The sequence below is a fragment of the Vulpes lagopus genome, chromosome 12, assembly GCF_018345385.1.
Source record: "Vulpes lagopus strain Blue_001 chromosome 12, ASM1834538v1, whole genome shotgun sequence".
NCBI classification, from domain to species: Eukaryota; Metazoa; Chordata; class Mammalia; order Carnivora; family Canidae; genus Vulpes; species Vulpes lagopus.
In genome coordinates this window covers 49738096-49763890 of record NC_054835.1, presented here as the reverse complement: position 1 = coordinate 49763890, position 25795 = coordinate 49738096, and the positions used below count along the sequence as shown (strand labels likewise).

Sequence of the window (25795 nt, the reverse complement as noted above, 5' to 3'; positions counted from 1 at the left end):
TGTTGGGAGGTCTTGAATATGTGAGAGCTGCTTCTCCCCTCCTTGGATGATAGCCTGTCTCTGCTTTGTGTCAGTGTGGGGTTCCCAAGCAAACCTCAGCAGCAAGTCATCTTTGCTTAGGAATGGGAGCAGGGAGGTCTCCTACCCCATTCTTGGTGGTAGATGGCTATCACTTTTTACTCCATGCAAGGGTCATGTTGCATCAACTAAGGTGTGTTTGGATAGGTGTGGTTGTAGCCTACTACACGTCAAGCCACAAGAAGTGACATTGCAGTAAGGTATCTGAAGAAAACAAAGCTCTGGGGGAAAGGCTCTAGCTTTTTGGGGCTCCCAGATACATTACTGCTCTTTAGTCAAGAGCTATTGAAAACACACAATGAACCCTTCACCATCCAGGCACTTTGCACTGGAGAAAATCATTTAGTCTAAGCAGTCGGGGGAAAAAAATGTATTCTTTAGGAACCGGGAAAGTGAACCACTCTGACACCAAAAAGGAGAGCCTCTTCTTCCTGCAATGTCTCTTTGGTCCTCCTTACTGACAGAGCTTTATATCATGCAGCTGTCAAAGAAAACTATGTAAAAGGCCCAGATCCATTTTCATAGAGCAAGCTGCAATGAATGAATTTGGGGCAATACACTGATAGCTGACACAGTGCATGACAAAAAAAAAAAAAAAAAAAAAAAAAAAAATCAGGGAGTAAAGAGTTTGGAAATGAGAAGAAAAAAAAGCCAGGGGAGTCATAAAACACTAACTTTGGAACTCACAGATTCCAAGCACTCATTTGTAGCACTGCAACTATCAGGCTGCTCTTTTTCTGTTTGCAGGATATTTCTTCTCATTAAGATGGTCACATTTATATTATCTTCCCCCTCCTTTTTTTTTTTTTTTTTAATTAAACAGGACAGAATGACTAAGAGACAGATAAGTGTTTGTCAACAGACCTGGGCATTATTTTGCAAGAACCTTCTGAAAAAATGGAGGATGAGAAGAGAGTCCTTTATGGTATGATTCAATATCTCTGTCACTTTGTATTTATAACAGGAAAATGTATATTCCCTGGGAAGTAACTATACTTTATCTCCCCTTCAAAAACCAAATCAAACCAGAAAACCTTTCTACAAGAGAAGGAGCTATTCCTCAAACTGCAGTCGGTCTGCAGATATTTCAGTTGACACAGACCCTGAGTTGAGCTCTAAAAGCACTGAAGCTGGCCAGTGATAGAAAAATCCAATAAGTGTTTTAAAAGTCAGTGGTCCTACTCATGGATAGTCAGGTTTAGATACTGAGATTCTGAAGGCTTGGTTAATCAACCCACAGAAGTAGGTAACTGGTATTTTCTCTTTTGATTCTTCTTCTCTTTTTAAAAGTAAATGATTCTCTTCCAAAGAGTAGAAAACTTGGAAATGTCATTAGTGCCAAGAAGAAAATTAGCATTAGCTCCCATCATTTTACCGTATCACAAAAAATCCTGTGAACTTGGATATCTTCTGAAAATCAGATAGATATAAATTAGTAGCATTTTTTAAAAAAGATTTCATTTATTTCTTCATGAGAGACACAGAGAGAGAGGCAGAGACATAGGCAGAAGGAGGAGTAGGCTACAGGTGGGGAGCCTCATGCAGGACTTGATCCCAGGACCCCAGGATCATGACCTAAGCCAAAGGCAGATGCTTAACCACTGAGACACCCCAGTGCGCCAAGTAGCATTTTTAACTACATTAGAATTTTACTGTATACCTATTGAGAATTTTTTCTATACTCATCCATTTAGGAAATAAAATAATGTCTTAATGGAAGTTTGCAGGAGACCAGTAAGGATAACTCACTGAGACAGTATTTCTCTGGTTGCCTGAATGGTACTGAAATTCCGATACCAGGATCTTAGCATATAGCCAATATTTTGTTACCAAGTAAGCAGTGCCTCAGAACTGTCTCAGGAAACACTAGTTAGGCTCTCAGTAGAGTTGGGAGTTGGGAGTTGGGAGTTGTAGATACAGCATGAGTAGGTCATACCAGCTGGTGATAATTTGCAATAGCCTTCCACTCTTGCCTCTCATACTTTCATGATCAGTGCATGCTTTATTTAGACTGGTGCTGTGGGTCAATACATTGGAATTCCTATTAACAGCTCATTGGAATTACTCAGACTGCTGAATTTTGCACTGTACATATTTTAAACAGTTCATAAGGTGGCATATATTGAAAGCAGAAAAATGCATGAGATAAACTGTTATGAACAAATGACTGTGGATAACTAATTTGAAGTCCTAATTTTCTTTATTCTTTCTCTTGGGTTATATAGGAATGGTTCAACCCATTGCTCCTCCTACTTTGTTTGTATCTATTTCCTACTAATCATAAAGTTAATGATTTTTCTTCACTGCCTGACATGGACCTGGGACCAGTAGACTCGTTTAAAGATTCTTTGTTTTCTATTGTATACACACCTATCACCAATACAACCCAACAGATAATGGATAAAGTAGCCTTAGCCTCCTTCATGAAAGGTGAGTTTTCTAGCAACCAAAGAGGAATTTCTGGTATCTGGTTCATTTGACTGCAGATGCATGCATTTAATTTGCATTTCAGTTGATAAACTGTGTTGTCAAAACTTATAGATTATGTGAAATTGTGTGTCCAAACTCTCAACAAAGAAATCTTGATCTTGCATAGCGTATGGAAAAGCATGAATGTAGAGTTTGGCAGACTTTGGAAAGTGGAAATGTTTAGGGAATTTTTGACAGACGGTTGTGGAGGCATTATTACTAGAATGAGACTGTCACTCTGGCATTTGCTTATCATTAGGGACAAAAAAACATGAGTCTTTTCTTGAATTTGATTATAGGAATTCTATCTCTACCTTTTTACTACTGAAAGTTGCCTTACTGTATTTGAAGATTCAACTGATGAATGTTCTGTGTTTCAAATTTCCACCCTTCAGTGTTAAAATACCTATCAATGAAAAATAAGAAGAGCATTATTACTGTCTAGATCACTTTCCTGAAGAATAGTCTTCTGAAATCAGAGGAAAAGCAGCCTCATGCAGAGGCAAGAGAACCAGTCTTAGAGTCAAAGAACATTTGGCTAAAAGTACTTCTGTGACTGCATCTGCAGGGCATTTTGCAAGTCATCAACTTCTCTGAGCCACATTATCACCATATTGAAAATAAGATTAACAGTGCTACATTTTTCATGAATATATTAGTTAAGAATGAGAGAATCCCAATTCAATTTGACTCAAAGAAAGGAGGGCATCTTTTGTCTCACGTTAAGGAAATGAGTATGGATAGAGATCTGTCAACAACAGAGGAAGAAATATGTCTCAATTGCCAGGTCTATAGTATTGTGTGCTAGTCTCATTCTCAGGTTGGCTCTCCCCAGATAGAAGCAGATTTAGTCCGCAGAATCTCCAGATTTAAGCCCTACCACAAACAGCTTCAGTGAAAAGTATACAAGCCTTTTCCAATAGTTCAAAATACTTTCAAAGATTGGATCCATTGGAATGATGGTCTACTTTGCATTAGCGCTGGTCTTGGTCTACCAAGAACTAATCTCATTGGATAGAAGAATACAGTATCGTCACTGCCCACTGGTTGTGTTTCTAGGTTTCAAACCACGTCCAAACTAGGTTTCAAACTAGGTTTTCAACTAGTCCAAACCACATGGTATGTGAGTGGAAGAGTGGCAATGTCCCAAATGAATTTTAGAGCGTTTACTAGAAGGGGGACTGAATGTCAGCCAAAGAGAAACGATTCTTCTTTGCAAATATAAATGCATACCTCAAAGGGAGATCTATGGTGATTGAGCCATAAATATAAATTGAGTTATAATTTAAAAACAATTTAGAGCTTGCACAACTTTGTGAATATACTAGAAATCATGAAATTATACAGTTTAAAAGGATAAATTTTATGTTATGTGAATTATATGTCAATTTAAAAAAAGAACATAAAAATGTGACTTTAGCCTGGGTGGCTCAGTTGGTTAAGCACCCAACTCTCGGTTTTGGCTCTGGTCATGGTCTCAGAGTTGTAAGCTTGAGCCCCGCATTGGGTTCTGTGTTAAGTGTGGAGTCTGCTTGAGATTCCCTCTCCCTCTCTCTTGCCCCTCCCTATGCTCAAGGAAGGAAGGAGGGAAGGAAGGAAGGAATATAAGAATGTAGGGGGAACTTTTAGATTTTGCTCCACCCAGTCACTGGAAGTCTATATAAGGTCTCTTCTCTTTGCTAACCTATGTCCACTATTCTACTACAGCTTATGTAACTATCAATTTTGTCCTTGGACTCTGACCCCCTAACAGTACCCAGTATCCAGAAGTCTCCCTCTTTGTGATCTGTGTTCAGGCTCTTACTACTTGGAGCTTGTATGGCCACAGTTCCCAGATTATGTTGGACTTTTCTGTCCTGTCCATGCTTCACTGCACACTGCTGGGACAGGTGGATGGCTTCCCTCCAGACTTGCTTCTCCATCATGCCTCACCAACCACCACTCCCTTACTTCCACCTGAATTGGAATATTTGCACTGTGCATCTTGCCTACAAACACTGATTCCACTTCAGATTCAAGATCCCAAACTGATCTGCGCTGTCCACCTAAGGTCTGGTCTGTCTCCCTCTCTATCCCAGGGTGTGTCTCCACTCATCCTCTGGTTTACAGATGTCCTCTTGGGAGGTCACAATGCCATAAATTTATGCCTCTCAACAACACTCTGGTTCAAGGTCCCATGCAACTGGGTTAATAAATATTCGTTAAATGACTACAGTGTGCAGGGTCTTCACATCAAGTTTATTTTTACAATGAATGGGTTGTTATCTTTGTTTCATAAATAATGAATATATGATATTCATTAAAGGCTATCATATGCTAGATCTTATAGAGACTTTAATTCTGTAGTGATAGAATATTATCCTGTAATAATATTACTATTCTGTATTATACTTTTCTGCACTCTGTAGTAATATTCTGTACTACGAATAGGTATTATTGTTTGTTTTACAAATAATGGAAATTGAGTAATAAGGCCTATGTGACTTGCTCAAGATCACATGGATTTAAGGAATAGATTCCAGGAAAAAAATATAGTTCCATCAAAATACATGTTACCTTCTTCCTCTACTTGCATCTGCAACACTCTCACCCCAATCCAGGACTTTTTTTTTTTTTTTTGCATTCCTTCTCATTTTTTCAATCTTAATGAGACATCTTTATAGCATTTAACACAATGTCCGCAGAAAAGAGGGACTTTTTAGCAATGTCAATATAGCCAGTCAATGTATTTTTAGGATTTTCATTTTTTAAAGTATATTTACCATACTGTTAGGATTGTTAACAGAAAACGAATTATAATTATTTCCATCTGTGATATTTAAATTACAGTTAGGTCACAAATGACCTACCACTCATGACCACTTTTTTTTACTATCATTGTAGATTTATTGCAATGCTGATTTGCCTGTGAATAGTTTAATTGGTATGAAATGATATTATATGTGATTGAAATTGGTTCAAGAACTGCAAATGAAAATAAAATCACTGATTTTCATGTAGTCCTTCTGAATGTATCCAGATGACCTTCAGCAATGTCTCTTCCCAAACTTTACTTTGCCTGACCTATTCAAAGTTGGTATTTGATTTTGTTGTATTTCCATAAAGAACTCTAGTAAAAGTAATTTAAAGTGACATCTTGAAGTTGGTCTCCTCATAATTTACTAACAAATATATTCTCTTCTCGTAATGGCAGATAAAAAAGTTTTGGGACTGTCCAATGAAGAAAGTATTAAAGAAGTAATGACACATTATCCTGAGGAAATAATACAAGTCATCTTTACTAATACATTCTCATATCATTTGAAATTCACGCTAGGCCACAGAATCCCAACAAGGAAGGAACACAGAGACCATGAAGGTAACTTTCCAGCTATGTAATTCCAGTGCTCGCTATTATAATTATGTCATAAGTTGTACATGGGAGTGGATGTTAATACAGCAAATTTAAAAATACCTGTGATGTGATGTCAGGATAATCAACACATTCATGTACAAATGTACATTGGTTTTTGGGTTTATTAATTTAGCATATTAGATGGTTGTTATATATGGTTCTATATGTATATATATAAATACTTACACATATATATTTATACACATATATACATATACAAATTCCCATATATGTATATATTAAATGTAATATGTGGTTATAGTATAGTATTGCTAAAGGAAAGTATATTTGTTTGTGGATAAAGTAGAAGAAGTTTCTCTTTAAATGTCTGAGTAAGCTTATTCTTGAGGGCCCAAAATGAAGAGGGCACCAAATCCAGAGTGATTGCTTATTATTAATGCTGTATGATTTTGCCAGTCTCAGTAACCAAGAGGTTTGGGTTTTAGCTACATGAGGACAGGTGAGAAAATCTTGGGTTTATATGAGATGAAAATTTCTGTATTAATTTGGAACCTGAAGAGACTGATACTCAGTGAATGAGTAGACAAAGAAATAAGCCAAGATGGTTTTTAAAAAGAATGAAATTGGGATCCCTGGGTGGCACAGCGGTTTGGCGCCTGCCTTTGGCCCAGGGCGTGATCCTGGAGACCTGGGATCGAATCCCACGTCGGGCTCCCGGTGCATGGAGCCTGCTTCTCCCTCTGCCTGTGTCTCTGCCTCTCTCTCTATCTCTCTGTGACTATCATAAATAAATAAAAATTTTTAAAAAAGAGAGTTCTCTAAAAAAAAAATAAAAAGAATGAAATTATAAGTAATTAAGACAATATGCTATTGTCATAGTGAAAGACAGATAGACCAATGAAACAGAAGAAGGAAACCTGGAAAGCTCTCACATAAACATGAAATCTAACATAAGACATTGTGATTGGTGCTGGGAAAATTGTCTCTCCATCAAGAACAAAATGAAATTGCCCCTTCCACACCGTCATGCTGGGCTAGTACCCGCGCCTGGAATTGGGCCGCAGCCTCACCGCACCTGCCACCCGCCAGCGCCTCTGGATCATGGACCCCCGCAAAGTGAGCGAGCTTTGGGCCTTCGTGAAAATGTGTAAGCAGGATCCGAGCCTCCTGCACACCGAGGAAATGCGCTTCCTGCGGGAGTGGGTGGAGAGCATGGGGGGTAAAATACCACCTGCTACTCATAAAACTAAATCAGAAGACAATACCAAGGAAGAAAAAACAGTAAGAAGGTGGAGGAAAACATAAAGACAGACGAACCATCAAGTGAGGAAAGTGATCTAGAAATTGACAATGAAGGTGTAATTGAACCAGATACTGATGCCCCTCAAGAAATGGGAGATGAAAACGTAGAGATAACCCAGGAAATGATGGATCAGGCAAATGATAAAAAAAGTGGCTGCCATTGATGCCCTAAATGATGGTGAACTACAGAAAGCCATTGACTTGTTCACAGATGCCATCCAACTAAATCCTCGCTTAGCCATTTTGTATGCCAAGAGAGCCAGTGTCTTCATCAAATTACAGAAGCCAAATGCTGCCATTTGAGACTGTGACAGAGCTATTGAAATAAATCCTGATTCAGCGCAGCCTTACAAGTGGCGAGGGAAAGCACACAGACTTCTGGGTCATTGGGAAGAAGCAGCACATGATCTTGCCCTTGCTTGTAAACTGGATTATGATGAAGATGCTAGTGCAATGCTGAAAGAAGTTCAACCCAGGGCCCAGAAAATTGCTGGACATCGGAGGAAGTATGAACGAAAACGTGAAGAGCGAGAGATCAAAGAAAGAATAGAAAGGGTTAAGAAGGCTCGGGAAGAACATGAAAGAGCCCAGAGGGAGGAAGAAGCCAGACGACAATCAGGAGCTCAGTATGGCTCTTTCCCAGGTGGCTTTCCAGGGGGAATGCCTAGTAATTTTCCTGGAGGAATGCCTGGAATGGCAGGGGGGAAGCCTGGAATGGCAGGAATGCCTGGGCTCAATGAAATTCTTAGTGACCCAGAGGTTCTTGCAGCCATGCAGGATCCAGAAGTTATGGTGGCCTTCCAGGATGTAGCCCAGAACCCAGCAAATATGTCAAAATATCAGAGCAACCCAAAGGTTATGAATCTCATCAGTAAATTGTCAGCGAAATTTGGAGGTCAAGCATAATGCCCTTCTGACAAAGCCCTTGCTGAAAGAAAAGCAACTTCGATCACCTAATGGATGTCGCAATAATACAAACCAGTGTACCTCTGACCTTCTCAAGAAGAAAGCTGGGGTGCTGTGAAGAGAATCCCTACCCCTCTGCCCCACATGAAACTGAAACATTCTACAGTGGTTTGCCATTAGGGTATTCATTCAGATAATGTTTTCCTACTAGGAATTACAAACTTTAAACACTTTTTAAACCTTAAAAATATTTAAAAACATTAAAAGAGTGTGTTAGTCCGTACATTTTTCTTTACTAATCATTTCAGTTTTTTCCCTTTGGATTAATTGGGCAAGGAAGCTACTTCAGTGTGGAAGATTTATTATTGCTCAGTTTGAGTGAAATAAAGGTTTATTAACAGGAGGCAAATATAACATTTAAATAGATGAAGTTTGAGTTGGAAATATGGTTACTGAGGTATTTTGACTTGTCTTTTTAAATGTTTTACTTTTTAAACACGATTTATTTGGATAAAACCATTGGGACCACCAGTATTGCAGTAGGACCTGGGTAGGGACCGGAAGTGCTTGGCAGGGCAGCAGCAACCTTTTATATGATGTGCACCCTTGTGCAGATGCATTTAAATCTTACACTGTGGTGAAGGGATGATTTTTATAATGCTGCAGTAGAGTTGGATTACTTAGCTGTGTTCTTGTCTGATACAGAAAATAAATGTTTTGCATTATTTCCACATAGAGGAAATAAGGGAATACTTTTCTTTTTATATTTCTGTGTTTAGAGTGACCTTTCCTGGTCAGAAAATACCCATTTCTTTGTGTGCTTTTTAATTGTTTTCACCACCTCTCATCCCTGCCCCAGTACTCTTTTTGGGCTAAAGATAGCCCCTTTCACTGGCATCATCAATACTATTATCATTCACAGTGTAATTGTGCAAGCATATGTAATGCTGGGTTTAATATATAATACATATAGTGATTATGTAAGGTGATACTCAAAACAGCTGTAGTTTCTTACTTGGCCCAAGCGATTTCATATCTAAATGTTAGGTTTCCACTTAGGCGAAATCTTGCCATGTCAAAAGATGTTGGAAGGAGGGATTCCCTTAGGAATCCCTTAGTTCAGTCTTCAACTTAGGAAATACCTGTTGCAATTGGAGTTTATCTTACGTTATTCATCTTCATATTTGGGAGAGTATGAGGTTTGAATTCATTGATCTATGGAAGGGAACCAAACTTCTTGATCCAACATGAATTATAAAATTGATGAGATCCATGGTTCTTCGCTGCAGAGTTGATGGCATTATGAGTCGTCCTGCTCCTATTCGGCTCTTAAATACTGCACCTTTTCCCAATCTCCTCTCTCTCCCTTCCTCTCTTCCAAGAATAAAGAAATAGTTTTCCGTTGTACATTCAACTCCTACATTTAAGACTAAGTCCTGGCGCTGTACAGGAATTGCTGGGTTTCTACCTATCTTTCATTTTAACCATGTTTAAAAACGGTTTCAAGGGATGAGACCCTCTGTACTTTGCCTATTTGAAGAGTCAGTGGTAGGAGCAGTGAAGAAAATTCCAAGGAATACATTTCTGAAATAGCACATTTCTAATATCAAAAGTAAGTTGATTAAGGTTCTAACCTTTTGCTGTACACAAGCAGATAGAAATGCATCTGTTATATAAGTGAGAAAAGGCTGTATGCTAACTGAGCATGCTTTTTAAACCCTTTAAAAATACTCAGCATATAAACTTGCGTTTGAGCTTGCCAGTGGTTTTTTTTTGTTAATGTGTGTTCTCAAATTTTCTAATGTGTGCTGTGAATAACTCAAGACCAGTTTCTTTTGGGTTCCTTGTTTGATTTACTTAATTATATATTAAGTACATTCTAACACTGCAAATATTACTATAAATGGGTAAAAGTAAAATTGGTCTTCTGGAAATGTGAAAAAAAAAAAAAAGAACAAAATGAAATTATCTCATACTAAACAACCAATTCCAGGCACAGAACTCAAAGAAAAAAAATCCTGTAAACTTTCTAGAAGTCAATATAGGAGAATATCTTTATAACTGTGGAATAGTATAGTATTATTAAACAAACAAGAAATATATAAACTATAGGGGCACCTGGATGGCTCAGTGGTTGAGCATCTGCCTTTTTTTTGATCATCAGCCTATTTTCCTTTCCTTTTGAGGGCATAGAATAATTCTTTTGTAACTATAGCTAGATACCAATATTCAAGGCATTGGAAAGCAAATGTGAGTTCTCTATGAGCTTTCCTCACCTGCTTCTGCAAACTAGATGGAAACTCTGTTTCCTTGGGAACCTTTAGATGTGAAACAGAAAACCTTGCTCCCCTCCTTCCAAAGACCTGTGGTAAATCTGTAGTCTGAATGAGAAGTAAGCTTTTGCTATGATAAGACAGTAAGATTTTGAAGGTTGGTTGTTACGAGGCATATCATAGACTATCCTTACTGATACACACATATTCATGAGAAGACATATATAAGGACTTTCATAGAAGTAGCTATTTTTTTTTGTAGTAGTAAAAAAGTAAAAAGAAACTAACCAAATTATCATTGGATAAATATATTGAGTTGCATTCCTGCAATGTGGTCCTATACAATCATAAGAAGTAGAAAAAATAGGGCCATTTATTTGAATTGCAAAATCATAATATGGCGCAATGAAGCAAAATGCAGAACGATGACTGTAATGAAATATAAGATATAAAGGTAAGCCATTTTTAAGTTACATGTGTAGTTTGGGGATACATTATAAAAACTTGAAAGCATATATAAACACAAAGTTCAGGAAGGTATTTAGCCAGTTAGGAGCTTGGTGGTAGGAAGAGCAATAAGGGGACACTTGGGTGGCTCAGCAGTTGGGTGGCTGCCTTCAGCTCAGGTCATGATCCTGGGATCCAGGATTGAGTCCCCTATTGGGCTACTGTGAAGAGCCTGCTTTTCCCTCTGCCTATGTGTCTACCTCTGTGTGTGTGTGTGTGTGTGTGTGTGTGTCTCATGAATAAATAAACACAATCTTTAAAAAGAAAAAAAAGGAAGAGCCATAAGATCATAGACAATGGGACGCCTTGGTGGCTCAGTGTTTGAGCGTCTCCCTTCAGCTCAGGGCGTGATCCCAGGGTCCTGGGATTGAGTCCCACATTGGGCTCCCTGCGGGGAGCCTACTTCCCCTTCTGCCTGTGTCTCTGGCTCTCTCTCTGTGTCTCTCATGAATAAATAAATAAAATCTTTTTTAAAAAAGGATCATAAACAATATACAGGGGATTCTAATTATATTAGTAATGATTTATTCATTTTTAAAATTTAGGTACATATGTATTCATTATATTGTCATTTATAAGCCTGAACTATTTCCAAATGATTTTTAAATATTTAAAATGTTAATGAAGCATGCATTTAATTCCAATACTCAGTTTTACCTTTTCATGTTAAATATTAGTAGCCCTTTAATGCAGTTTAATATGCAGTGGACTGGTGGGCTTTTTTTTTTTTTTTTTTTTAGAGCGAAAGTTATCTCTTCTGAACAGCCAGTTGCTCATTATTACCTGTATTGTGTGTAATGTCAGACAAAGCTTTAGTTCTCAATCCATAGGCTTCTCAATCCACACAAGAGCTGCTAACCTTTGAAACACATAAAAAGATTGTTTTGACAATACAAAACCATAGAAGAGAAGAGCTCAACAAAATTCTTGATTGGTGAAGAAGCAGGGAAGATAGTGTATTCTAATTTAATACAGAATGTCCCCTACAAGTGCTCTGTTGGCCCTGTTTTAAGAATCATTACCCAGTTTATATTTTTCATAGGCCTTGAGTCAAAGTAAACATTTAGAATGTACAGCCATCGTAAAGTCCACTATTTCCTATAATCAGGACTGAAATAATCCATAATGATAAGTTATGGCTTTCTTTTTTTTTTTTCTTAAAGCCCATTGTTATAATCTGAGTGAAGGTGTTAAGTGCCAGGTTTCAAAATACTGGAAGCAAGGTTTTGTGGCTCTTCAAGCTGCTATCAATGCTGCTATTATAGAAGTGAGTACAAACATTCCATGTTAACTAATGTTCCATGAAGATGAACGGTATTAGAAGCCTCAAATTTTCATAGAAGAAAATATAAATGGATAGTCTTGTTCTTTCACTTCATCACTGGTTCTTTAGAACAAAGTGTATTTAAGTTTTTATATGCCATAGGGGCTACAGACATAAATAGAAAAGAAATTTTCTCTCCTAATAATTCAACCTTGTCAGGAGGCCAGGCATATCATAAGAATAGTATTAGAGCCCAAATGGCCTTCGACCGATGAACAGCTAAAGATGTTGTGGTATGTATACATATATATAATGGATATTACTCAGCCATCAAAAAGAATGAAATCTTGTCATTTTCAATGACATGGATGGAGCTAGAGTATATTATACTAAGCAAAATAAATCAGAGGAAACCAATACCATATGGTTTCACTCAGACATGGGATTTAAGAAACACTAAACAGATGAACATAGGGGAAGAAAAAAAAGAGAGAAGGAGGCAACTTTAAGAGGCTCTTAACTATAAAGAACAAACAAGGTTGCTGGAGGGGATATGGGCAGGGGATGGGCCAGATGGGTGATGGGCATTAAGGAGGGCACTTGTGATGAGCACTGAGTGTTATATGTAAATGATGAATCACTAAATTCTGCTCCTGAAGCCAATATTACACTATACATTAACTAACTGGAATTTAAATAAAAGCTATAAAAAGTAAAACATTTTTTAAAAGCATTATTAGAATGGGAGACGTAGGGTATCACGAAGGTATAAAGTGTCTGTAAGTAAATAAGCAAACTTCTGAGACTCGGGTGCCAAGGAAGAATTCCTAATTGAAGTAACATTTAAAACTGAAGCTTGAGTTAAGAGTTGCCAAGTATATAAGGTCATAAAGGTATTTCAGGCACATTATAAGGCAGTGTTAGGCAGGAAGGCAATAAATGACATAGTAAATTTTGAGAACTGTGTGAAGCTCAGAATGCCTGGTGTCAGGGCCCCAAGTAGGCCAGTGGCAGAAGGCGGACGTGAAAATTCAGACTAGCATCAGATCCAGATTGACCAGTAATGTGTTCAGAGGAAAGGAGATGAGAGAAAACAGAATATGCCATCTATGAATAGACCAATTTTGTTTATTAATATATTTCTTCAGACCACAACAAATCACTCAGTGATGGAGGAATTGATGTCAGTTACTGGGAAAAATATGAAGATACATCCCTTCATTAGTCAAGGAGGCATTATAGCTGATTTCTTCATTTTCTTCTGCATCATTTCCTTTTCCTCATTCACTTATTATGCATCTATTAACGTTACAAGAGAGAGGAAGAAGATGAAAGTTCTGATGAAGATGATGGGTCTTCGAGATTCAGCGTTCTGGTGAGTCAAGTATAGCAAAAATAAATAAATGTAGGGATTCAGGAAAATGGGCCTCTTAAAAGCATCAGTGTTCAAACCTAATGATTTTTCTAACTCTTCCCTATGGATGGAATAAATTGTCCTTGTTTGTAACACTTGCCAAGTTAAGCTGTGGGTCACTAGGCTTCTCCAACTGAAGGAAGAACAGCAGGCTTGGGCTGGGTGGGGTTGTGAGGTAGGGATAATGAAGGATGGCCGTTGAGTCTACTGGTAAGAGTGTGGTAGAAATGGTAGATTTGGGTGTCTAAGCCAGATGGAAGTGGAATTCAAGCCAGGATGGGACTGAAAGGAGGGGAAAAAGAGGTCAAAGATCAGAAACTCTTTTGAGACTAAAGATCTGGTATGAGGGATACATTTGAAAGAACAAGCTGGCAGAACAGGATTGAGAATAGAGGCTGCATAGTTTGAATTTAAAATGTTGGAAGCTGGCTAATTCCAAGGATGGGGAAAGCCCAGTGTGAGAGCGAACTTGAGAACCACTGAAAAAGCATAGAGGTGATGTTGTGAGGAGAAAGTAAAGCAACACAGAAGCTAGGGTGAAATATGCAAATGGCAACTAATTTGGAATCTGGAAGAAAATCCTTTAAGTCAATATTGAATTAATATTGGAGGGAAGTATAGCGGAGCAGTAAAATCTAATGACTCTAGAGCCAAAATGCCTGAAGTTAAAACCAAATTACTTAGCATCCTTGTTCAGTAAGTTCTTTGTCTATAAAATAAAGAAAATAATGATGCTCCTGCATAGAGCCATTGTGAAAATAAAATGATTTTGTATTTGCCGAGTTCGTAAAACACTCTTTGGCACAGAGTAATTGTTGTATTCATAAGCTATTATTTTTTTTAATATTTTATTTATTTATTCATGAGAGACAAATAGGCAGAGACATAGGCAGAGAGAGAAGCAGGCTCCCTGCGAGGAGCCCGATGCAGGATTGGATTCCATGATCCCAGGATCATACACTGGGCTGAAGGCAGACGCTCAACTGCTGAGCCACCCAGGTGTCCCTGCATAAGCTATTATTCTGTTAGTTTTGCTTCTATTTTTGTTTTTCATTATTTCATTTTGCCCTTCAAAGAATGTTAATCAACGTGATAAAAAAAATTGAAGAAAGGAAAGTGATGTATCCTATCTTAATAGTAAATGGATGGAGTTAGAGGCAAGTATGTAGACTATTTGGTGTATGCATCCAGAGAAAGATGAAAGCTCTTGAAAAAAGAGAAAGCAACAGAGCTACACATAAGGGAGAATTTTTTTAATCTCTAGGAAATTCATGAAACTTCTCATCCCTAGAAAGGCCCCAGAGAGGAGAAAAGGATCTGAGATTCATTGAGGGGGTTACCATGTACTAGGCCAGTGTCCCACATAGACATGACTTCATTGAACTAATACTGTGGTATTATTCCTAGTGTCCAAAGCAATAAAAAATTATGAGTGATTGCTCAAGGTCACAGAGTATGAATGCAGCAGGAAAAATGTTTGGATCAAAATCAATCAGACTGGAAGACTATTTTCTCCTTTTCCCCACAATGACGTGTGTGTATGTGTATTTCTGGAGTTAATCTCAGGACAAAGAATATCCCTAGTTCCTAAAGAATTCTTCCCAGAACATTTACCTTGTATTTACATGTCCTGAAATTCAATAAATATCTACTGAAAGAATGAATGAATCAAATGAATAGTGTTAGAATCCATTCTAGATCCTCTTTTCGATGAAACACGAAATTTTAAAATAACGTCTTGTTTCCATTGTAGGCTCTCCTGGGGTTTGCTCTATGCTGTTTTCATCTTCATTATGGCACTTTTCTTGGCACTTATTATTAAATCTGTCCAGTTTGTCATTCTGACTGGCTTCATGGCGATCTTCACCCTCTTTTTCCTCTATGGATTGTCTTTGGTGAGTTTGTGAATTACATTGCTTTCCATTCAACTCTTACCCTAAGGATAAAATGTTACTTTCTGAATAAGTAATTATTCTCCATATCCCTTTTCTTCACTGTCTGCTATTTGCCTGAGAACATCTATATATTTGATTTGTAGTGTTTGGGTTTTTTTTTTTTTTTAAGATTTGTAGTGTTTTGTAATGCCAGCTTATAGTGCAATTTGTAGAGCGCAGTTTGGTATTATAGACAAAAAACAAAATATGTAACTCTAATTTTGTATATTCAATCCCTTAGTGTGTTATGCTAAGAATAATCCTTGGAGAAATATGAACCAACTGGATCTTCTCTCATTTTAGATAGCTTTGGCTTTTCTAATGAGCGTCTTGGTAAAGAAATCTTTCCTCACTGGCCTGATCGTGTTCCTTCTTACCATCTTTTGGGGGAGTTTGGGATTTACAGCGTTGTACAGGCATCTTCCTACATCCTTGGAGTGGATTTTAAGTTTTCTTAGCCCCTTTGCCTTCAGCCTCGGAATGGCCCAGGTGAGAAACAACCCAACTGTTGATTGATGGCATTTCAGAAACATCTTTTGTGTCTGGAATTCAGTTGTCTATAGTTATTTCTATGATTAGCATTATCAGATTTAAAGCCCCACTGCAGACTACTGTGACATTGCCAAGATGAACTTTTTAAAAAATATTTATTTATTTATTTGAAAGAGAGAATGAGCAGGGGAGAGGGGCAGAAGGAGGAGAGAGAGAATCCAAAGAGAATCCCTCTGCGTTTAGCACAGAGTTTGATGCAGGGCTCCATCCCAGGACCCTGAGATCATGACCTCAGTGGAAACCAAGAGTTAGTCGCTTAACCGACTGAGCCACCCAGATACCCTGTAGAGATGAACTTTTAAATGCTTTGGGCATACCGAGCTCAGCAAAATAAGCCATGTGGTGAGTGAACAAATGGAAAGTCAGCATATCATTTTTTAGAGACAATCTAAAGCATTTTCTTTGGCTATTAATTAAATATGGATTTGATATTACAAATCCATTCTAATTATTCCAGCTTGTATTTTGACTTTGTAATTGAATGACATACATGAATGTAAAAACCACTATGTAAAAGAAAATCAAAAGTTAGAAACACATTAATTGACCAGCAAATTACATTTCTGCTCATCAAATGTCATTTCTTTTTATCTGATTCTCACATTGAACTTACTTTGCTATCCCTCCAATTAAATGGCAATGTAGATCATTGCATATGTATCTGGCATTTAGTTCTTAATGAAAGGATTATTAGTTATAAAAGATGCATTAACTTGAACATCATAGACAAGTCCACTTTTCCCATAGGCTCTCCTTAAACACACCAGTCTTGTTGCGTTTTGTTTTTCCAAGGGCATGAATTCTCTCTCATGTAGCCATCTTCGTCCTGTGTTCCATTTGGTAAAATTTTTTTTTCAATTTTTTTTTCATTTGGTAAAAATATATCTAAGGTTGAACTCAAATGTCATCTTTTCCCATACTTCAGTGCATCCTCCTGTTGGGAGTTAATTAGACACTTAATGTAGTCAGGGCCAGAGTCCCTAACAAGAAAACAGGGAGCTGGGGCATCTAAGACAAAACCACACTAGCATCTTGTTTTACATCTCAGACCAGACCATAATAGCATCATATCTAGCAGTCTCCATAGAAGTGACTTTTGGAAAAATCCAGAAACATAACAGTTAATCATAAAACATCAGTTGCTATCACAATCTGAGGTAGTTAGTCCCAAATGTTAGCGGAAGAGACCATCAACACATGAACAATAACCCAATAGGTAGGCAGGTGCATGATCAAAGTCCTGATAGGCACACCTTAGCAGCCAGTCCACAGAGGGACCACACTAAGGGTACTCAAAATAGTTCTGCAAAAGAGCTTATAAAAACCTCTAGATTTGAACACCAAAATGGCAACCCTCTTGGGTCCCTTCCCTCTCTGGGAGCTTTATACTATCCCTCAATAAACTTAGCATTGCTGCCCAGTACTCTTCATCTGGTCCACCTCTTCATTCTTTGAAGCAGTGTGACCAAGAGCCGTGGGCATTAAGGGAACAAAAATCCTGTGACACTCCTAATGCTCCAGTTTCACTTGGAACATATTTTAATCCTAGTAGTCACTACATTTCATTATAGCTGATCACATACCTGTGCCTTCCCAAAGATTTGAGAGTTGTGAAGAAGGCAGGTTCATTCAACTTCGTGTTCCCAGTATGAAGCAAAAAGTAGCTCTTCTAGGTTTATGCTAAACCTAATTGTTGAAAATTTATCACAAACCTAACTTCCTCTCATTAATTACTTCTTAATTTTCAGCTTTTGCACTTGGACTATGATTTGAATTCTAATGCATTTCCTTATCCATCGGACGACTCAAAACTGATAATAGCAACAAATTTCATGTTGGCTTTTGATCTTTTCTTCTATGTGGCATTGACGATTTATTTTGAGAAAATTTTGCCAAGTGAGTAGTGATACGATTAAAATAGAATATTATTTCCTAAAAACGAATCTCCTAACATGTGTTATTTATATTTTAAAAACTGGTTTGTGCATCAGTGGGAAGGAAATGAACAAGAGCTTTGCCCATGGCCGCATTAGTTCTTTATCTCTTGCTACTTGACTGGTCAGAACTACAGCTTGAATTTTGTTTATAGAGTCACTGATCTTTGAACTTCACTGTGCTCTAAGTGTAGTTTGTTTCTTTTTTTTAAGAAATGCTTAGAAAGTTATTTCCTAAGTGAGTCTTGGTACTTAATCATGGAAATTTATAGTTTCTTTTGCCTATTTTGCTCAGTAGTTTTTCACCATGGCTGTATATCCGAACCATCCCAGGAACTTTAAAAAAAAAAAAAAAATCACAATTCAACCTGGACAGATTATGATTCATTTCATCAATGTGGGGACCAAGGCATCTCTATTTTTAAAAGTCTCCCTAGAAAATAAATAAAAAAATAAAAAAATAAAAATAAAAGTCTCCCCAGAGTTTCACAATAGGAAACTCAATAGGTCATAAATTTTTACTTTTATCACCCTGCAACTTAAAAGAATATGACTTCCATAAAAGCAATGATCTGTTTTGTTCACAGAGGCACTCAGGCACCCACCCCAGTGTCTGATGCATACAAGGGACTCATAAATACTCGTGGTCAAGATGCTAGTTCATTTTTTTTTTGCCCGCCTTTTATAATCAAAGGGAGGTCTGTGCCTTTCACATGTGCATTTCCTATTCAAAACAGAATGCCAAGGGCCCTCATTATACCATATAATCCAACAATCCCACATCTAGGTATATAGCCAAAGGAAATAAAATCACTGTCTGCACTTCCATGTACATGACAGCATTATTCACAGTAACCAAGATATAGAAACAACCTAAGTGTCCATCAGTGGGGGAATGGATAAAGAAAGTGTGATATACAAGGAATTATTCAGCCTTTAGAAAGAAGGAAATTCTACCATTAGTGACAACATGGATGAACCTAGAGGGTATTACGCTAAGTGCAATAAACCAGACACAAAAGGTAAATACCACATGATCTCCTTTATATGTGGAATCCAAAAAAAAAAAAAAAGTCAAATTAGGTAACAGAGAATAGAACAGTGGTTACCAAGTGCTGAAGGTTGGGAGAAAAGGGAGATGTTAGTCATGGAGTACAAACTTTCAGTTCTAACATGTGTGGTGACTATAATTTGTAATAGTGTATGCTTAAAATTTGCTAAGATAGTAGATCTCAGGTGTTTTCACCACACACACACACACAAACACACACACTCACGATAACCATGTGAGGTGATGATACATTAATTAGCATGATGGTGGTAATACTTCACAATGTATGCCTGTATCAAAACATCACATTTTACACCTTCTGTTGATAGAGTTTTTACTTGTAAATCATACTTCAATAAAGCTGTAAATATTATGGAAGCTACTAATGAAATAAACACATGACGTAGATTTTTTTTTTAAGTCAAGGATTAACTTGTACAAAGGGACCAAGGAGAAAGAGTGATGGTGAAGGTGCAGAGAAATGTCTTGAAGCAGCGAATTGATCATGTTGTTGTTTTTAGAGAATCCCTTCTTTAAAGAACAATTTAGAGAGAGAACAATCTAAGAACAATTAACTGTCTCTGCCTTTCAGGAGAGTCCAGAATAATAGTTGCCAGGATCTACAATTTTGGCTAGAACATTTAGTATACACTTGCAAATTTTTGAAGCCTGAATGTAAGCCTGAATTCAAACAGCATGATTTTGTTCACAATTTTGTTAAAATTAAGAAATATGAATGAGAGAAAGAAAAATTAACCAGCTAAAATGACAGAATCATGGAATAGTAAATCTGGTGGTAGAATGGACCCGGGAGAGCAGTAGAGCTTTCATTCGCTAGATTTCCTCCTCAAAAGAAAGAGTTAAGTACTAACTAATTTACCAAATGGCAGGTGTAGAGAAAGTGTTCAGTCAATATTGCATGAATGAATGATTGAACACGTGAGAAGTACACGTGAACTTGAAAACATATCATTATTACGCTGGAGGTCAGTTGCAGAATATTAGTAAAATATAATTTTTTCATTTCATAATGTCTCTTAACATGTAGGGAAACAAATGATAATTAAAATTAAATTAAATTAAATTAAATGATAATTAAAATTAAAATTAAATTAAATTAAATTAAAACAAATGATAATTAAAATTAAATTAAATTAAATTAAAACAAATGATAATTAAATGCAAATATACTGGATTAATTTCCAGAAAGAGGGTCTGAGGAGTAAATTTGCTTCAGAGGAAAGTTATTATTTGGCAATGAGATAAAGCATAAATACAAAGTAGCTTTTTAAAAAATTCCACTCTGCTAAATTTCAATAAGTTATTTTACCCCTTTCTCTCCCTTTCTTACAGTGTGTCCCTCATTTTCCTTAAATCTTGTTCAGTTTTCTCTTGGAATCTTTGTAATCAGAAGTGACATTGGACACAAACTCTCAATTTGTCCATTTCTTCTTCCTTTGCCAGTGTCTGACACCTGGACTCCTGGATACCATTCAACACGCCTAGCATATCTTGTATGTGTTTTCCAATAGCTGGTTTTCTTGGGGTCTTAACACTTACTTAAGTCACTCCTGGATTTTTTAAAATTCCACTTTCATTTCCTCCTGTAGGAACTATTTTATTTATTTATTTATTTATTTATTTGAGAGAGAGAGAGCGCAGGAGCAGGAGGCAAGGCAGAGGGAGAGGGAGAAGCAGACTCCTTGGTGAGCAGGGAGCCCAACACAGGGCTCCATCCCAGACCTTGGGATCATGACCTGAGCCAAAGGCAGACACTTAACTGACTGAGCCACCCAACAATGATTATAATAGAGACATCTTAGAGACTTTTTTTTTTCCTGATGCGACTACACGTATCAAGGAAAATAAGTGCCTTTGTTGTGTCAGTGTTGTGTTCAGATGCCTGGGCAAAGAGGTTACATTACTCTGCGTTATTAGAGTGACTCTTTCCCTTAAACTGATGATTGACCCAAAATTTCATTGTCTCTTGGTCACGTAGATGAACATGGACATGAATATCCCCCCTTGTTTTTCCTGAAGCCCTCCTTTTGGTCTCGGCAACATAAAGCTGATCATGTGGCCCTCGAAGATGAAATTGATTCCAATCCTTCATCTAATGACTCTTTTGAACCAATGCCTCCAGAATTCCATGGAAAAGAAGCCATCAGGTAACAAGGATGCAGATGGAGAGCAGGCCAAAGATGGAGAAGTCATCATAATTCTCTTTTGCGCCCTACGAATAGCTCCCACCTAACGCCCTCCATGCTACCTTTGTCATTTCCCACTCCCAGTTTATTTTTTTTTAATTTTATTTATTTATTTGAGAGAGACAGAGAGAGAGAGAGAAGGGGAGAACGAGTGGGAGGAGGAGCAGAGGGAGAAGCAGACTCCCCATGGAGCAGGGGCTCGATCCTAGGACCACGAGGTAATGACCTGAGCCAAAGGCAGATGCTTAACCAACTAAGCCACCTAGATGCCCTGCCACCTCAAGTTTAGAGAAAAATTCCTTTAACTAATTTTATCTTATATTCTATGGTTGACCTTTAGATTGAATCCAAAATTTGATTTCAGCAACAAAGATAATCCAATGAAAAACGCCTGGATTCTCAATCTTTTCTTTGCTGTTTCTCTTCTTTGGCCTTAGCCTCTCTCGTTGCTTTGCCTGGTCTCATTTATTCACACCTTGTCCTACCTCCTTTATCATACTCCCTATTTTTTTCTCACAGTTTTTAAAACTTCTCTTTCCTCTCCTATGGATTGCCTTTTCGAAGAGAATGAAAGAGTAGGGGAGAGGAAGGGAGGAAGGATCTGAACACAGACACAAAGGGAATTGAGGAAGAGGAGCCATAGGGTGTCTTGCACATATGCATTTCCAGATGTGTTTTTTGTTTGGTGCTGGCAACTTTTCTTTCCAGATAAGAAAATAGGAAGAAAGTCCTCAAGACCCCTGACTGTTGACATTTTACTTGTCCACTAGTGATCCCCACCTGTCAGTCCTCTGTGAATGGTCTCAGATTACTCCAGCCTACAGAGCTTTTAGGGCCCGTGTCGGTTTTTAGTTTAGCCTGTTCCATATTTATCTTCTATTCTTACATTTGTTCTGTGACTTAAGCTAGGTTTAACTTCCAGCAGAGCAGCTGGGAGGAAGCAAAACAATGGCTTCATTTAATGTGTTTCTAGGTTTCTTTTTGTATTTCTTCTATCTCTCTAGCATCTCACCCACTCTAAGTGCTATGGTAAATGGGATTAAAATAGAGTGAAGAATCTAATCAAACAATTCAATATGAGTAGAGCCCGAATCCTTTGATGAATAGTAGATGACAAAATAAAAAGCATAAGTTTGATTTTGTTTATGAATTACATATTTACCTAATAGAATAAAACCAATAAAGTGCCTAGGGCTCCAGATCTGTAATAGCACCCAGCATATGTTAGTTCTATTCTTCTCTAGTATCATAATCTGATACCATTTTATGTTCGTTATACATGCAAGATGAAATATTTTACTCATCCTTCAGCACAACCCTAAAACACTCAAAAGTTTCAGGTTGAGGGGTGCCTGGGTGGTTCAGTCAGTTAAGTTTCTGCCTTCACCTCAGGTCATGAACCCGGGGTCCCTGTTCTGCAGGGAGGCTGCTTCTCCCTAACCTTCTCCCTCTACCTGCTACTCCCATGGCTTGTGCTCTCTCTGTCAAATGAATAAATAAAATCTTAAAAAAAAATGTTTCAGTTGCAAAAGGTGAAACTTACCTGGAATAAGTACTTTGGTTAAGGTAACAGCTACTAAATGGTATAGTGTGAGGTCAATTAGATAAGATTATAAAACCCATACTGTCACTGTTACAGTCTTTGCATCTCTTCCATACTGTACCCCTGTACCTCTTTACCAACTTCTGGAGACCTTGACTCAAGGTAAACCAAAGATACTTCCAATCTGTGCCAGTAGTTCATAATGAACCTTTCAGTATTGGATGCCCATGTTACCTGTTGATCTAGCTTCCTTGGTTTTGCAGGTTAGACATGATCCTGGTTCTCAATACTAATGCCAGGCCATTGCCTAATCTTTGGAATCAGAAGATCTGGTGATGGGATCTAAGCATAGGTAAATTTATAAAACTCGTCAGGTGATGCTAATGTAATAGCTAGGAATGAGAAGCAGTATTCTAGGTGATTCTCTCCCACAAGCATGACTTCATGAGAGTGAAATCCCAGAGCTTTCTGTACCCTGAAGATAAGATTTATCCAATCCTAGCAACCAAAATTAGAAGTACAAACCAAAGAAAACTGTCATACCCTGAAGTATCTTTTCTTTTTTTTCAGAATTAGAAATGTTACAAAAGAATATAAAGGAAAGCCTGATAAAATAGAAGCTTTGAAAGGTAGGGGGAAAAAAGAACATTTAGTTATTCTATTGATAGTGATTTGTGATTTTAATTCCATTTTTTGTGTGTGTGCTTGGTGAGTAATTAGTGGTGGCATTTCAGATTTGAAATGAGTTATTCGAGCCCCATGATAAAATTTCCCTTCTAACACATGCTTTGACTACATAAAAGTTAGAAAAAATTGATTATGTTTTAGAATCAAAGGTACTTGAAAGGTGTATTGTGTAACACTGAGGTAGTCTAAGGGTTTTCTGGATGTTTTTTCCCTACAAATTCAAATTTCCTTCCGTAATTTCAAAGCTGTTGTAGATACTGAATATTTTTCTTTTGTGCAAAAAGAGCAATTTATCTCAAAGGATTTTTAGCCACCTAATAATTTACTGAACCACTAATATATTGTTTAGTCCATACATACTAGCATCCACCCACCATATACCAGGTAATGTCTATGAACCTGGGAGTATTAATGTGTTTCCTGCTGTAAAACCAAGTTTTTTCAAAATTTCAAAACAGGATAGGCATATAAACTGATAAAACACATTTTACTGTTTTTATTTTGAATTTAACCAACCACTGTATTAATATTTAGAAAACATGGCTGTTTGAGGAAATAAAAAGGCAGTCCATTAGCTTTGTAATACAATTTTATTTGTAATTTTGTTTTCCTTCCTGTCTCCCTACGTCTTTCCCTTCCTTACTTTCTCCCATCCATTTTTCCTTTCTCCCCCCCCCCCCCCCCCCCCAGATCTGGTATTTGACATATATGAAGGCCAAATCACTGCAATACTTGGTCACAGTGGTGCTGGAAAATCAACACTGTTAAACATTCTTAGCGGGCTATCTGTTCCCACCAAAGGTAAGAGTTTTTTTCCAAAGTCAGGTCAACATATAAATCAGGCTGTTAATATAAAGTCTTTCTGATGATCAATCATAAACACAGATAACTATGGAGAATGGAGAATTGGAAGTTATTTTATAGAACTTGCCTATGAGGTATGACATATTTGATTGCTATACATGAACTTTGAGTCTTTCATGAGAATCACTGTCATGGTCATTAGTTATTATTTGACATTTGAACTTTTATCTGTTAGCTTTTGCTGCATAACAAGCATCCCCCAAGTTAATGGCCTAATATAAAAATTATTATTTCTTATGGTTCTGGGGTCGACTGGCAGTGCTTCTCTCTGGACTTAATTGGCTGGTGCTGGATGTTTTGGTGTGTCTTCACTCACATATATGGGGTTGCAGTTAGGAATGCTGCTTCTCTCTGCTCACATGGACTTTCATCCTCTAAGAGCCTGGTTGGGATTCTTCACCCAGGGGTTCATGATCCCAGAAGCAAAGAGAAGGCAAATCCTGGTGCAGAGACAACTTCACAGCCTCTGTGTTTATCCCATTTGCTAGGATTCTCTTTGTTACATAACCAAACTAAATGTGAGCAGTGGATAAATGGATGAGATCTTGATAGGAAAAGCTGTAGATGGGACTTTTTTTTTTCCTTTCCAGTATACCACACAACTATAATGGAAGTTCATAGTGCCAATTAAAAAAAAAAAAAAAACCTGGAAGAGAAAAATCATGTGTCTAAAATGTAGTTAATAAATATATAGGGATTTTTCATCTACAAAGAGCTTTTCTTTTTTAAGTGTTTATTTAAATTCCAATTAGTTAACATGCAGTGTAATATTAGTTTTAGGTGTACAATATAGTGATTCAGTACTTCTGTACAATACCTGGTGCTCATCACAAGCATCCTCCTTAATCCCCATCACCTATTTCCCCCAATCAACCCCCCAGGGCCCTCCCCTTTGGTAATCATCAGTGTGTTCTCTAAAGTTAAGAGCCTGTCTAGAAATATCTTAATTCAAGCATGACCCTGATATTAACTTTTAACCTTTGTTATAGGTTCAGTCACCATTTATAACAATAAACTTTCAGAAATAACTGATCTGGAGAATATCAGCCAGCTCACTGGAATTTGTCCACAATCCAATGTACAGTTTGACTTCCTCACTGTGAAAGAAAATCTCAGGCTCTTTGCTAAAATAAAAGGAATTCGACCACATGAACTGGACAAAGAGGTACTCAATATATAAGAACTGATGTGTTGGCCAAAATGAGATTGTTGACTCTATTTTCACTGAGTTCTTTATGCTCTATTTAAATTATATTTGTGCAAATCATGTCTAAATGTTGGGCAAAAAAAATCTTAGATAATAGCTAACACTGATGTATAATTTACTACATGCCAAGCATTACCTTACTTTCAAATATAATGATTGATTTGTTCCTCACAACAACTCTATGAAATAGGTACTGTGATCATCCCTATTGTATACATGTGAAAACTGAAGTTCAAGAACAAGCTAGT

At 37.4% G+C, this 25795-nt stretch overlaps 1 protein-coding gene and 1 pseudogene across 3 annotated transcripts in view; both read left to right on the top strand.

Annotated features, from left to right (window-relative positions):
* Positions 1-25795, top strand: part of ABCA8 (ATP binding cassette subfamily A member 8) — a 74035-nt gene that overhangs the window by 4999 nt on the left and 43241 nt on the right. For 2 of the 3 annotated variants that reach the window (XM_041724600.1, XM_041724601.1), the window contains exons 2-13: positions 902-1003; positions 2304-2508; positions 5741-5905; positions 12054-12157; positions 13303-13529; positions 15322-15463; positions 15806-15991; positions 17803-17950; positions 21039-21207; positions 23360-23418; positions 24167-24277; positions 25330-25505. In XM_041724600.1, coding sequence (XP_041580534.1) covers positions 908-1003; positions 2304-2508; positions 5741-5905; positions 12054-12157; positions 13303-13529; positions 15322-15463; positions 15806-15991; positions 17803-17950; positions 21039-21207; positions 23360-23418; positions 24167-24277; positions 25330-25505 — 1788 coding nt within the window. In that variant the 5' untranslated portion in view covers positions 902-907. Of the gene's footprint in view, positions 1-901; positions 1004-2303; positions 2509-5740; positions 5906-12053; positions 12158-13302; positions 13530-15321; positions 15464-15805; positions 15992-17802; positions 17951-21038; positions 21208-23359; positions 23419-24166; positions 24278-25329; positions 25506-25795 lie in introns of those variants that run through there. The other variant, XM_041724602.1, reaches the window with a different exon arrangement.
* Positions 6837-10044, top strand: LOC121472931 (annotated as a pseudogene).